The 14958-nt window shown below is 42.1% G+C and overlaps 1 protein-coding gene across 2 annotated transcripts in view; it reads left to right on the top strand.

Annotated features, from left to right (window-relative positions):
- grk6 (G protein-coupled receptor kinase 6) overlaps positions 1-14702 on the top strand; it is a 33532-nt gene extending 18830 nt beyond the window's left edge. The window contains exons 5-16 of one of the 2 annotated variants that reach the window (XM_079283410.1): positions 697-797; positions 3468-3560; positions 6553-6616; positions 7823-7963; positions 8767-8957; positions 9058-9095; positions 10668-10757; positions 10881-11089; positions 11520-11657; positions 12031-12168; positions 12423-12557; positions 12782-14702. In XM_079283410.1, the coding sequence (XP_079139536.1) occupies positions 697-797; positions 3468-3560; positions 6553-6616; positions 7823-7963; positions 8767-8957; positions 9058-9095; positions 10668-10757; positions 10881-11089; positions 11520-11657; positions 12031-12168; positions 12423-12557; positions 12782-12832 (1389 nt within the window). In that variant the 3' untranslated portion in view covers positions 12833-14702. Of the gene's footprint in view, positions 1-696; positions 798-3467; positions 3561-4807; positions 4864-6552; positions 6617-7822; positions 7964-8766; positions 8958-9057; positions 9096-10667; positions 10758-10880; positions 11090-11519; positions 11658-12030; positions 12169-12422; positions 12558-12781 lie in introns of those variants that run through there. The other variant, XM_079283411.1, reaches the window with a different exon arrangement.
- Positions 14703-14958: the final 256 nt, after the last annotated feature.

The raw sequence follows: 14958 nt of genomic DNA, 5'->3' as shown, positions 1-14958 counted from the left end.
CAACTGGGTATGACCCAGGCCGTCAGATACCCACGCTTGGGCACCTCCTATCGGCGTCGTCGGTGTCCCGTGTGAAACCCAAAGATACATATTTTTTTTTTACGACACTTATTCACATGACGTTACATGCGTTATGTTGTATCACAAGCGTACTTATTTGAAGGAATGATGTTTTTTCTAACCCTGACCAAGTGGTTTTGTTCCTTAAAGCTTCCTGCTCCTGTTGCACGTTTACCACGTACCGACAGTAAATCTGCACACTTGTCCAGAAAATGATTTTGCCCATTTTAACACCTTAAGCGAAGGCTCGCCCAGGACAGACAGGAGTGGAAGACTTTTGTTGCTGCCCTACATGCCAAGAGGCATAAAGGGAAATGATGAAGCGAAGGCTGACAATGAACAGTCATTTTGAGTCTTGTTGAATAAGAGTGGTACAATTGCTTCTTCATGTCTGCAAGTTTCCGCTTGTTTTTCCTGACGATTCTGGCTCTCTGTGTGCTTCAGTTTTCTCACCCGCATCGGTTTGTCTCGCTGTGGATACAAGTCGAAACACGCCGAAGTCTCGCAGTGTGACAAGGATAATAATCTATCTGCACCGTCTCAAACCCAGTTTATCCGGCTTTCCTCTGTGAGTTTACTGCCAGAGTTGAGTCACTGTGTTTAAATGGACCTAATGCGTTTCTTTTTGCGGTGCAGTCGGAGGACCGTGTGCCTGAGGTGGAGGAGGCCATGATGGCTCAGTGCGGCGAGAGGCTGCAGCAGGAGGCCTGTAAAGAGCTCTTCAAGGAATGTACCAAGTAAGATCACGGGGGTCCCATCTGGGCTTGTTTATTTTGGTCAATTATTTTGTTTATCCCCCTTTAACATAAGGAATCGAGCTGTCACGTCCATGGTCTTATTTCCGTCAGTTTGGTTTGACATTAAAAGGAATTTATACCCCATGATTAAACACATAGTACATATGTTGGGTGATTTATAATATTCGTTTTGGGTTGAATACCCCAACTATAATCACAGATATAGAGTTAGCTGCAAATGAACAGATATTGTGCATTGGACTAACCTGATAATATGCTCGACTGGTATGAATATACTATGTTGCATATTTTGGAAAATACATGATACAGTCAAATTTGGGGGAAAACCAAAGCAAGTTTTAATGAATTAAACCTTTTCAAAACATGCCAGATTGAATCTATTTCGCATTAAATAAAACATCCCCTCACACAAAGGGTGAAGTTGATCAGAGTTAGCCCATCCCACAACAACCTCACCCTCACCCCTCTCTCTCTCTCTCTGTGAGGTTTCTGTTCTCTAGGCATTGAAAAAGAAATCCTGCGGTGCAGCTACAATCATGCAAAAGCACATCAAAACAAGTGCTGCTGGCCCTGCAGACAGCAGACAGCCTGAACACTGTCCTGAATCTCGGCTCTGTCTCCCGCTTCGGGTTTCTGGCAACGTCTCAAGTCTTTCAAGTCACGAGGCTCAAGTCACTGTGGCGTTAAAGTCGACTGAGACGCTGCCGTTGTCTTGTTGTTTGACGACGAGTTAATAGAGTCCGATTTAAGTCCATTTCGCATGACTCAAGTCTCCGTGTGTTGGGATGTGATTGGTCCAGAGGAGGACTGCATTAGGTTGAGAGGAGGCAACGTGTTTGAAGAAGAAGCAAATGTTCTTCCTCCATAGATTTTAGTGAGGATGCTTTGAGAGCTGACTTGGAGTGGACAAGTATCCCAGCATGCATTTTAGCAACACGTCCCCCTTAACAAGCTGAACACGAGAGTTGGATACCCTGGGTTTTGCCTTTCAGGATCGATACATGCCGTCTTATCTTATTGGTGAAGGCTGTAGGGGTTGTATGCGAGGACTGCTGGGCCTGCAGACACAACTCAGAGTGTAAAAAAGAAGTCGCACAAAACACAAATGCAGAAAACAAAGCTCATGACTGAGCAGCTTCCGGTCTGTAACATCAGGTCTTGTTTTTGTAACTCTGGATTTGCAACTCCAGTGTTTCCCAAATGAGGAAGTTGGGTTCATAACGGTTGAGAGCACTGAGCATGTTGGCCGTTTATCAAGGTTGTAAAATGTAGATGTGATGCAGAGAAAAAGAAGAAGAAAATGAAATGATTCATGGCGCAGTCACGACTCAGAAGAACACGGGATAAGAAATCATAATACTTTAAACAATATAAAGACCAAATAGAGATGAATGGAAAGGAAAACCTTACGATACAAACATATTTTGTGATGAGGAAGAGTTAATCGTTCATTTCATAAACACTCACACATTGTGTAACATCCTCTCACGGCTCTGTTCATGCTTGTTGCGTAGGCGTGAGGGCGGCGCAGAGGCCAGTTGGTTTTTCAAGCCACATCAAGAACAAGTCATGAGTTATTAGCTACGGTGCTGCACTCAACGTTAACACTACACACTCTGCACTCTTCACTCGTCTGGTAGGGAGGTAAAAGGAGAAGTCTGGTGATATTCTACACTTACCGTATTTTCAACACCTTGCTATGAAATCTGTCACAACTCTTCTAGTTGGAATCCAAGAGTCCCAATAAGAATGAACCCTGTTAAGCACTACCTCTCTGCCCTTTGGACTAACTTTGTGAAATCAAAGAGGACTCAAAGCAGGGCCACGATTTGTTTCAAAATAGGTTTTGACTTAATAATGATGCCAAAGAAAAAGTATCTTTATTTTATATAAAGAAATATAACTATTCTTCTCAGGGTTGTTCACATTGTGGCAAGATTCTGGCAGTAACATATTTCTAGTATAAGCAGTTATCTTAAAGGACCAGAGTGTAGGATAAAGGGGGATTTATTGGCAGAAATGGAATATAACATTCATAAAAAAGATTTCATTATTGTGTGTAGTCCTCTGAAACTAGGAATTGTTGTTTTTCGGGCACCATATTTCTCTGGGAAGAGCATTCAGTTTTTTTTTGTCAGTGTTTCAGACAGTGACCTGGAGCGTGACTGTTTCATTTCACCAAAACCATAATCCTTCCTGTGTTAGCTCATTGCAGTAGCTCCTAAAGGCAACATATTGCCTGAGTTAAGGTCCTTTCTCAGAAGGTTATTAAATCTGAAATGAATCCAAATGTTTGCTTTTGAAAGAAGAAAATAACACATTTGTCCTCAATTGAATTCATAAGCAAAAAGAAATGCATCCTTGCTTGATTTCAACCAACACAGTCTCACTTGGCCTGGAATGACCTGTAGCTTATGGTGACTGATGTTAGCTACTGTTAGCAAACTTCCAAATAACTTTGCTAACCCTACTTGTGCTGCTGTTACGCTAGTGTCTTCGGCATAGCAGCAGAAGTCTCGGTTGAAATGTCGGATCATCTGACCGGTTTAATGATTACTCAGTTATCTAGTTCATTTTCTGACATCAAGTTCCTGCTGCTCTTTTGGACAGAAGATGACCTGCAGATGTTCTGTTGTGTTTTCTACCCAGATTGATCCACGACTACCTGAGTGTGGCGCCCTTCGCGGACTACCTCGACAGCATGTACTACAACAGGTTCCTCCAGTGGAAGTGGCTGGAGAGGTAAAGTTTGTTGACAGAGTGAAATCAACCTCCCGTTCTCATCTCTTCTTTCTCAAACTTTCCTTCCTCGTCTTTGTCCGTCTTTCTACTGCTGTTTCTCCCTATTATGTGCATGAGGACACATAATGCATACTTTCATTACACACGTACCTCTTAGGAGCTCACTCGTCAGCCTTAAGCTCCACCACAGTACCAGTAACAACATGCTGAGCGAGTTGCCTCATTCCTTCCTCTCTTGGCTTACTGGGGTAAGAACAAATGCAATATCAGAGTGTTATCACCCGTACATATTTCAAGACGGGAGTTTGAAATTGCTCAACCGCAAAGTTTCACAGTTCAGTTTTGGCAGTGAGTAGACTTAGAGCAGGCTGGTGTCGTAAAGGCTAGATGCACCCGATTGTACTGTTACCGATAATACTGATATTGATCACAGACTATGAACAGCGTACGCGAGCGACGCTGCAGTTGCTGCAGCAGCCGAAAAGTTGACCCATTTACATCACTGGCACATGGGAAATACCGAGCTCTCCATTCTCTGGTATTGTCTGACGTAATTCACACATAAGTGTTTATTTGTTGCTGGAACAATGAATCTGTCATCACACTGATGGTTATTCTGAGTTTTATCAGGTTTGTTTGCAGACAGAGAAAGCTTGTCTGGGTCCGTGTCCCATCACTGAGTACTGATGGTTCCCAGACTCCACTTTGAAAACTTCAGTGACGCTGTAAACACGCCGGCTATCCCACAGTGGACTGAGTGTTTAGATTCAATGGTTAAATATGGTGTTCTTTAAAGATCAGGTGAAACAGCCCACATCGGAGGCCAATCCATCCCCAGCCATCCTCGTTGTAGTGACGTATGAATACAAACGATTAGGCCTGAACCCACAAGGTGACGAGAGCAGAGAGGAAGAAATGGGAATATCAAGACAATGATGGAGACAAAACAAAAGCAAAGAGAAGGGGGAGACAGAATGAGGACTGTTTATTCCAGAACCACAAGCTGCTTATCAGATGATAGAAAAACTGTATGTCTGGCATGTGGGCTTTCCAGGAACTGTGTAAGGTTGACAGCCTTGAATCCTTCTGTTCTTCCCAGTGGGGCTTTGAGAAGTTTTCAAAAACCACAGGGTCATTAAATTCCCTCCACCGAGGACAATTTCTAATCCTTCAACCGCAGTGAAAACAAACAGAAAACACCACCATGATTGGAGTGAAAATGTTTTCCTGCAGCAGCGGTCTTCAGTCAAGAGATGTTCCAAGACGTGTCAGGAAGAGGAGGAAACGACTGCAGAGTAGAGCCGTGAGCTGCTCATGTTATCGCAATTAAAGCAAATAAACCAACAAATTAATAAGGGAAATATTCTTTTTCCGATCACTGTTCAACCCCATTAAAAGGAATAATTTGTAACGCGGAGAAATATGCTTATTTGCTTTGTTGCTGAGTGTTACTGCTCTCATATATGAAGCTACAGCCAGGCGGTTAGCTTAGCTTAGCATGAACACGGGGCGGTTGATCCAAAGGTAAAAAAAAACAACTGTGTTCTCCAAAATGCCAGGTCGTTATTTTGCACACACTTATGAGTAAAACGTAGCTGCACTTTGGCCAATAATAGATATTGTATCGTAGAGAGACGGAGGATACAATACAAAGCCTAACTGACAAATGTAACTCATGACATGTGAAGAAAAACAAACCCTGTCATTTAAATTTAGAGTGCGCAGAGAATGAAGGGCCATCGACAATAACCAGACAGGACAAACACTTCAGCACGTCACTGAAAGCTTCTGCCAGACATGGACAAAACACATTAAGGCTGGCCGCTCAGCACTAGCGTAGTCTCTACACTAAAACACCGAGTGACCAACAGAAGGGATTTATATACCCACAGGCTAATGGGCTGATTGAAGAGTGCTGAGTAACGGCTGATGAGGGACAGCTGCACATGCAGGAGTGCCGCCAGAGTTCGGGACCTCTGGAGGCCAGAAAGGGGCTTCACATGATCGAAAAGAGGAGGAAGTGTTGAAAGACTCATTCACAGATGAGCCAGGACTTAAACAAGACTTTTTTTCATCATGTTAGCTTCCTGTCCAACGTCATTGTTTAGTTGATTTCGTCTCAATCAGTTAAACTGTGTGCGTCCGACGGGCACAAACAAGGCTCTGTCATGTGATCTCAATCACTTATTGTGAATGTTTTGAATCAGTGCGGCTCTGAACTTGGCAAGTTCACTTTTTACTATGCTGCTGGTAGCTATTTGCTCTGTAATGCCATCAGTGTGCTGCAAAAGAAAGTCAAATCTGACGCACACACACACACACACACACACACACACAAAAAAACAACTTGTATACTCTCTGTGATTCCAGGCTGCTTAGTTTAGATTTGTCAGCTCAGTATCAAACCTCAATAGTCTTTAAAAAGTACTGGTCAGCAGTTTACTGATTAGAATATGAGCCCAAAGATTACATTTTCTTTCTTCATCCGTTCCAACAGTTTAGCTTTTTTTGCGTTGAGGCCTTAAAAGCTGCTAGAGTAGCTTCAGCCCTGACATTTAGTCTCCACTGCTCACCTTAAACATCACAGCATGAGTTTAGTCTGATGTCAGAGGACCAATATGGGCCTAAATTCAAGAATACACAAAACCAATAACAAGTATTGGTAAAAAAAAAAAAAACACGAGACGCACCATCACAGGGTTAATTTAGCAGCAAATGACTCATCCGGTTTTAATGAGTCTATTAAATTGACCTGCTTGAATGGCCAGGCTGTCCACAGGGAGATAAGATACCAAGAGGGAACAGTTAATTGGTGCGGTGGATCATTATAGCAGCTATATATATATATATATATATAAATATATATATATATATGTGTGTTTTTTTTCATCAATCTCCAGGACAGCCAGATAGTGTTACCAACGTCATGTTATTTTACCTTTACATGTGTTGCAGTCTGAGTTATAAACGCGTTTCTCTTTGTGTCCAACAGGCAACCGGTGACGAAAAACACATTTCGACAGTACAGAGTTTTAGGGAAAGGAGGCTTTGGAGAGGTGAGTACATGCAGTTTGTTTGTTTCTTTTAAACTCTATTTCAAATTACTCAACATCGTCCAACACAACTCACAAACTCAGAAGAAATGATCTTATTGGCAAGTTGAAATAAATAATTAAATAAATGGAAGAACGGGCGTTTTCCTTTGCTGATTAGGATCAACTGTCACACGCCTGTGAACAATGGGATTTGTTATTGGAACAAAAGGTACGAACAATTCTGCGGTTGAGGAATTTTCTCAAGAACAAATTTAACAAGAAAAAGAAGATATTGGTGAATGAGGCTTCACGGATAATTTAAATTATCATCTGGACAACATAACCAGTTGCCCTTTTTTCCTTTTTATCCAAATTGTTTCAGGGGATTCATGTTGTAGGAAATCTTTGACATAATAACTTCTTTTACTCTCTCAATGTTCAGTATTCTGTAGTTCAGATGCTATGTTTTACACGCGTTCTCCTACGAGGCCAGTTGAATACACGATTCATAGGAAGTGTAGAAGCAGCACACATGAACATTTCATCCTCTGTTAATGATGCAGGCTCCCTCCGGTCCAGTCAGTAACAAGTTGCATGATTAGATTCATTATGGCCATTTAGAGCCACAATCCTGACCTTTAAGGATGGAGGACAGTCTGATATTGTTTCCATGTTCAGCTGGGTTTATAGCACCTCACACTGGACATCAAACTCAAACACTGGAACTTGGCTTCAAGCATGAACAATTTTTGGGGAAATGTGGTGGTTTGTAAAAATGGTTTCGGTGACGAATTCTTTTTAAATTTCAGATTGACATCAATTCAATCTGTGTTGAGTGTTGTTTTCCATTCTTATACCCTCACTTATCACCTTCATATGTTCTACGTTCTTACCCGAACGCAGCAGTAGAATAGAAAAGTTCATTTTCACCACATCCTCCACAAAAGGAGTTTCCCTACGAGCACAGCCCTCCGTGTGTACGCTTCTTTTCATGTCCTACGCTGCATCCTGTGTTACCTTCTGATTACTTCATTTACAATCACGGTCTTGTGTGGTGTTCTGGTGCTCTATGACGTGTGAAGTCACATGCTGGACGGCAATGAAGTCTTCTGTGTTTTATTAAGAGTGAACTGTATCTTTATTTGTTGCAACATGTATGAATGGGAATACAATTCTTGTCTTCTGTTTCGCCACCCCTCCCCCTCCTCCTCTTCCTTTACCCTGCAGGTGTGTGCGTGTCAGGGACGGGCCACAGGGAAAATGTACGCCTGTAAAAAACTGGAGAAGAAGAGGATAAAGAAGAGGAAAGGAGAGTCCATGGCGCTCAATGAGAAACAGATCCTGGAGAAAGTCAACAGCAGATTTGTTGTGAGCATCTCGTCTTCTCTGCAAGAATATCACCGGACTTATTCTTTAACAGTAACGTCTCACAGTAACCATCGGTTGACATTTCTCTCATCCAAAATAATACATTTGTAGAGCGAAACTGTGCACGTTTGCTCTTTGTGTGCGTCGATCGCACGAGATCTCTGCAACATGAACAACTGCAGTAATTAAAAGACAACATGAGGAGGTTTGTTTTGTCTCTGGTTTGGTTTGATTCTCTGCCAGACGACCTCCGTTCAGCTTATTTGATTTGGACTCCAGTCAGTTGGCTGCTCCGGTCTCCCAGGGCTGAGGAGTCCCTCTGGGTTCAACATGGCTTCAATGTGAAAACACACAAAGAACTTCATTAAAGAAGTTTGGCAGCAGGTTGTGGGGACGTGCAGTCAACGGCGTTGTCAGCTTCCTGAATATCTCATATTAATACCCCAAATCTATCAATAAAGTTTAAATTAAACTCAAATTAGACTTGGGACTGCACTATATTTCGCTGAAAACTTGAGCTGCAATTGAGGACTATATTTATGATCAATTATTCTGTAGATTTTTTTTACAATGAATACATTTATCATTCTGTAAAATCTATAAAAACAAACAATAAAAAACATTCATCACTATTTCTCACAACACAATATGACGTCTGTAAATGTCTTGTTTTGTCCGACTGACCCAAAGATATTCAGTTTACTGTGAAGCTGGAACGAGGCAATGCTTACTTTTGCTGGATTTATCCAAACAATGAGTTGTGCATGCAGCATCATGAACACGCGACTCTCCTCTGTCTCCAGGTGAGCTTAGCGTACGCCTACGAGACGAAGGACGCTCTGTGCCTCGTGTTGACCCTCATGAACGGAGGAGACCTGAAGTTTCACATCTATCACATGGGCGACGCGGGTTTCGACGAGAAGAGAGCCGTCTTCTACTCTGCGGAGATCTGCTGCGGGCTGGAGGACCTGCACCGAGAACGCATCGTCTACAGGTCAGCATCTTCCAACCTCAGAGACGTTCGACTCATTGTCCTTCCCCCCTCCCCCCCCCAGTCTCATTGTCTCTCGTCTTTGTTCCCGTTCTCTGTCCAGAGACCTAAAGCCAGAGAACATCCTGCTGGACGACCACGGTGAGTAGCAGCGTTAAAGGAAAATAAATAAAAGGGTCAAAATTCAACCAATTTAAACTTCTGTTACCGCTCTGTGGGTTGTTGGCTCTTTTTAATAAAGGACAGGTGCATGCTAGATTATTTTTGTTAGTTATTTTTCTTGCTTATTAACACAACAGCAAAGGTACTTAAAAACATAAAAAGTACCTTCCTTCTGGAAGTCATAACTCAGTCAAATCTGAACACACAGACATGATACACAGTTTTTAGATTGAGTGTGACTTGCACTTTTTATTGATTTCTGACCTCCATTGTGAGTGAACTTCCACAGATCCGCATGCAAATGTTAAAGCAGGAGACAAACTAACTGGGATTTGGAAGAAATACATATTTGAAAGCCCTGTTGCAACGCAATCTCATCTCAAAGTCCACTTCCTCTTTTGTTCCGGAGTCCTTGCTCAGTTGCAATGGAACTACAGTGACTAATAATTCCAGCAACTAGCCACTCGGCTGTGTGCGGGAGAAGATCGTGTTCTTTACTCGCTTCAATGAAGAGATTCAAGGCTCTTTCCCTTTTGGGTGACGTTCCCGTTTAATTAGAATTCCGGGTTTACAGATTATGATACGATGTGATGTAACTTGTCTTGCGTGCGGTGAAAACCGTGTGGTCACCCGTGCGTCATTAGCTGCCTGTTGCACCTGTGCCCCATATACCAATTAGCTGCCACACTAATCCACACTGCCACCCGTGGTCATCCTGAGGTAGGCTCCCAATATAAACAGATACAATACACAGACATAACTAACGGCTCCTACAGGAACTATAGATGTTTGTAATTTCTGTTATTTAGGGATTTTAAGATCCATGCGATACAATTGAAAGCTCTGAAACAAAAAGGGAAGCAGACCTTGAGTTGAGGTTGTTTTAAATTGACATTCAGCACTTAATTAATTGAATAAGTAACTGAAAAAGCCCATACTTATGTTGCACACTGCATACATTAGATTATATGGCGTAAACGTCCTTCCTATTCTGATGATGTTGTACTTTTCATGCATTATCTTTTTGAAAAGCATTGTGTTCACAATATAAATAATCCAAAAACACTTCTGTGTTTTATGCAGAACGGGAAACTGTATTGTTAATCCTGTAAAGCTTTAAGAGTTGCTGTTTGTATGACAGCAGTTTTTGAGATCATTTTCTGCTAAGAATCACCAGAGGGCGCTCTGACTCCAGCAGAACCTCTCCGAAGAGTTTAATCTTAGTCATTTAGACCTAATTATATAATATACATATATATATATATATATATATATATATATATATATATGTATATATATATATATATATATATATATATATATATATATATATATAAATCTCCCAAAAAGATGCAAGACTTCAATGACTGATGTGATAACAAACAGTAATATAGCCACTTGAGTTTGGTTGGAATAAAATCCAGTTTTATTGCATTTTATTGCATTATTTATTGCATGCTCAGGCTCAAAAAACAAAAACAATATCTGTTCCATGACTTTTCTTACATCTTATAGTCGTTTGTATGTATGTGTTTGTGTGTATGTCCTTAGGCCACATCAGGATATCAGACCTTGGTTTAGCGGTTCATGTACCAGAGGGACAGACCATCAAGGGACGGGTGGGGACGGTGGGATACATGGGTAAGTAACCTCTGACCTTTAACAATCTCCACCAGTGGAGATATTTTCAATGTAGTCCGTGTTTTTGAACCAAGTTCAGCTCAAACAAATGCTCACTCTGCTGCGTCTCTTCTCTCCTCCCAGCTCCGGAGGTGGTGAAAAACGAGCGCTACACCTTCAGCCCCGACTGGTGGGCGTTGGGCTGCCTGCTGTACGAGATGATCGAGGGCCAGTCTCCCTTCCAGCAGAGGAAGAAGAAGATCAAGAGGGAGGAAGTGGAGCGGCTGGTGAGGGACGTGGAGGAGGAATATTCCAGCAAGTTCTCCGAGGACGCCAAGTCCCTCTGTACAATGGTGGGTGGATGTTCGAGCGGCCAAATCCACTTGTCTCTTATTCGCTCCGTTCTGCAGCTCCCATCTGCTCAAGCTCCATATTTTACTGTATTCGAGCGGTTTACCTCGCTGTTTCAAAAGACTTCCTGAGAAGAAATGCTTGATTACAAAACTGTGACACATATCTCTGCCTAGTTAGTCCATGTCTCTGTCTGTCTGCTTCAGAATCAGTGGTTTTCAGCCAAATCATGTATAATAACATAGCAGAGCTCTCTCCTCAAGTTACATTTTCGTGAATGTTGTCATTCATTTACAGCAGCCCCTGGTGTCATTTAAATGCAGTTCCATTTTTGGTCTGAACACCGACATTATCCTCCGACCCTCTTGTGTTTCTGCTGCTTTTCTGTCTTTTCTTGTTGTTTGTAACTGTTTTTTTTTTAAAATCCTGTAGCTTCTGGCCAAAGATCCCACAGAGAGGATGGGCTGCCAGGGAGGTGGAGCCTCCGAGGTCAAAGCCCATACCATCTTCTGCTCCATCAACTTCAAACGCCTGGTGGCCGGCATGCTGCAGGCGCCCTTCATTCCTGATGTAAGTCCACAGTATGTCATACCAGACATCAAGTTCACTGAACCTCAGGAGGGTTTGTACGACAAAAAGTGGAATCTTACTGAGCGAGAAAGTGTAATTAATGAATCTGATTAATAAGAAGATCGCTGAGGCATAATTAACCTGCACAGTGTCTGTAACAGGAAGGATTCCCCACAGAGAGCACGCTGTTGATTTGCAGCAGGTTTCATGTAACGTAAGAACTGAGGGAGTTCAACTCTCAATCTCTAACAAAGACTTTGGGGAAGTCATCAGTTGTGGTTCTTATGGTTCTTCTCTTCTTCAGTCCTCGCTGATTGGTAGCCCAGCAGCTGAGATGAAAATGTGTTGAAGTTAGCGCTTTGTGTGTTTGCAGCCGCAGGCGATCTACTGTAAAGACGTGTTGGACATCGAGCAGTTCTCCACAGTGAAAGGAGTGGAGCTGGAGCCGAAAGACGAGTCTTTCTACAGCAAAGTGTCCACAGGCTGCGTCTCCATTCCCTGGCAGGATGAGGTGAGAGACGTGCCTTCATAAAACAACACAAATCCTGCTCTGTAAGCTATTTCGGCACTGGTTGATTTATTTCAACCCGTCCAACACTGAGAAAATGAAGTTAAATGACATGTCGATCATGTACGTTTTTTTAGCTGATATCTGAGCAGGGGGACGCTCACTTAAAAATGTGACCTCACTGAATTGTCTTTTACCTTTCTCGAAATGTCTCTCTGTGCTTGTGATACAAAGAAGTTTGGTCTTCTCTCCTGCAGATGATCGAGACGGAGTGTTTCACAGAGCTGAATGTGTTCCACCAGGACGGGACCGTCCCGCCTGACCTGGACTGGAGAGGACAGCCGTCTCCTCCGCCCAAACAGGGACTCATGCAGCGGCTGTTTGGCCGACAGGTCAGTCAGTAGACTCCCTCACCTCATCTCATCTCTTCACTTTTTAAATTCCAAAAAGTTAAAAGTCCCCCTCCATGACATCACAACTTATTTGGAGACAATCAGTGCAACTTCTGTGATGTAGAAAGTTGAATCCCGGTCAATTTATATTTCATATATCATATTTGGCGTAAACGTTTAATGACATCTTAAGGTGACCCTCTGCTCTCTGCTTCCCTCTGCAGGACTGCTGTGGTAACTGCAGTGACAGTGACGAGGAGCCCACAAGGCTGTGACACACACACACTCACACACACACACTCACACACTCACACACACACACACGATCTCATTTGTTTACAACTTTTGCACATTTGTATTTTTAACATAGTACTATCTCTAAATGTCAGACTGTATATTTTCAGCATAGCCATAACGTTTAATGTTATTTAAAAAGTTGTGAAATATTGGCTGTCGCCACGTTCCAAACGAGGAGACGGGAACTTTGTATAAAAACAACTCCAAAAAATTCGTCCAGGGAAGGCTTTGCTTTCTCATTCATTCATCCACTCGACACATGTCCATGTAACTGATCTGCTGCTGGCCGCTGAGCAGCTCCACTGGAACAATTGCCTGCTGTAAAAGTGCCTTGCTGGAGGGCACTGTGACAGCGATTACTAAGGGAGGACTGAGCGTTCCTCGACCTCTTTACTTTTTTTCCCCCACTTTGTCGAGGGAATCAAACCAGTGACTCTCAGCTCGTGAACTGTGACCACTTTTCTTCTTCTGCCCTTCATTCTGCTGACACTGCTCTTCTGACCTCTTATTTTCCTTCTATTTAATTATTTTAAGTGTGATTTTTTTATTATTTTTTTTGCTTGGACATAATGGTTTCGAAACGTTAGAGCGCTAGAGCCGTGAAGTTGTCTACATCTGAAGATATTTTTATGTCGATCGTGTTTTTATTTTTCAATTATGGATTTCTTGAGACAATCGACTCGTTGTGTCGGTGCGGCTCCACTGACTCTCGTCAGTTCTGTAAACATCCTCTTATTTTTGATGAAACACCGTACATTTTCTTTGGACCGTTACCAGCTTTGAGCCACAATAAACGACTCACACATTATATTAACACTGCAGAGCTTGAACCGGAATATAATTCAGCAAACATTATGGTCACAATTAGCTTTACAGGGGCCTTTTATTCGACTAAAGGAATGTATCGTACAAATTATTGAGAAAATAGAGTTCTATTCTAAGACAGTTTCTTGAGTGTAGTTAGTTTTGTTCAGTTGAATTTCAGATGACTTATTAAAAGGAACTGCTCCATTTAAACCCTCGGCGACGTCAATTAATAGTTTCCTTATTGTTAGAGACTTTATTTGTCCTTCATATCAAATTGTAGGCTTGTCTGTAAAATGTTACGTCTTTGCATGGTCAGACAACCTGCACAACCTATTTAACTCAATGTTTAAGTTACAAATGAAGTTAACACGACGAAGAATATTAGAGTATTCAGTAGCAACTTGCAGTTATTTACGCTTACTTATTACACACAATTTGATAAAGTCTGTAAGTGAATCACACAGGTTTGTTTTTTTAAACTTGTCTCTCAGGGTTTCTATAGATTTTATTACTTTTTCGCCATTTCATCACCTCTTCCTCTCCTCTTGCTTTGCTTCATGAGCGGATGGCGGTCGGATGATTTCCGGGCCGTGCAGGTTTACGTGCGTTCGCCCTGCAAGGTGGACAACTTCATGTGTGGTCGTAAAACAATGCCAGAGAAAAAGTCAAAGGTTTGATCCGTCCTGATGTGTCGCAGGCTGCATCCTGAGCCGATCACGTGATGAAAGTCACACTGAACAAGACGACGAGAGTAACTGAAGCCGGTCTGTTCGTCACTGCAGTGAGATGCCTCAGCTGGTACTGTTGTTGCAGTCGATGGCTTCCTCAAAGAAAATGGCCTCTGATATTAAGCTATTAAAATGAAATACCTCTGAATGTAGAAACGGCTGTTATGTTATTTCTGATATTTGAGAAGACGGACGACAAAAACCAGACATCTCGGTTTTTTTGTTTTTTTTCTTGCTTTCGAATATGAACCACAACCATGAATTCCTGAATGTCAACATCTCTCTGCTCTCCAAAATAAACCAAATACTCGAGTTTCAGCTTCATGTCCCAGTGAGGTCGAGTTATGTGTCATAAATGATGACAAGCAACATTTTAAAGGGTCAGTTCAAACACTTTACAATGAAACTAAATATTTGCAGATTTCTTTTATTTGCTCAGGTTTTGAAATATAGACGAGTGTGATGATTGTCTGTCTATTCATCCTGGAGCTGGCTGATGTGTAAACCTGAGGTAAACAAGTATCCCAGCATGCATTTTGTACCAACCAAAATGACCAAATGAAACCAAA

The sequence above is a fragment of the Melanostigma gelatinosum genome, assembly GCF_949748355.1.
Source record: "Melanostigma gelatinosum genome assembly, chromosome: 14".
In the NCBI taxonomy this organism is placed as follows: domain Eukaryota; kingdom Metazoa; phylum Chordata; class Actinopteri; order Perciformes; family Zoarcidae; genus Melanostigma; species Melanostigma gelatinosum.
This window is presented reverse-complemented; position numbering and strand designations above follow the sequence as displayed.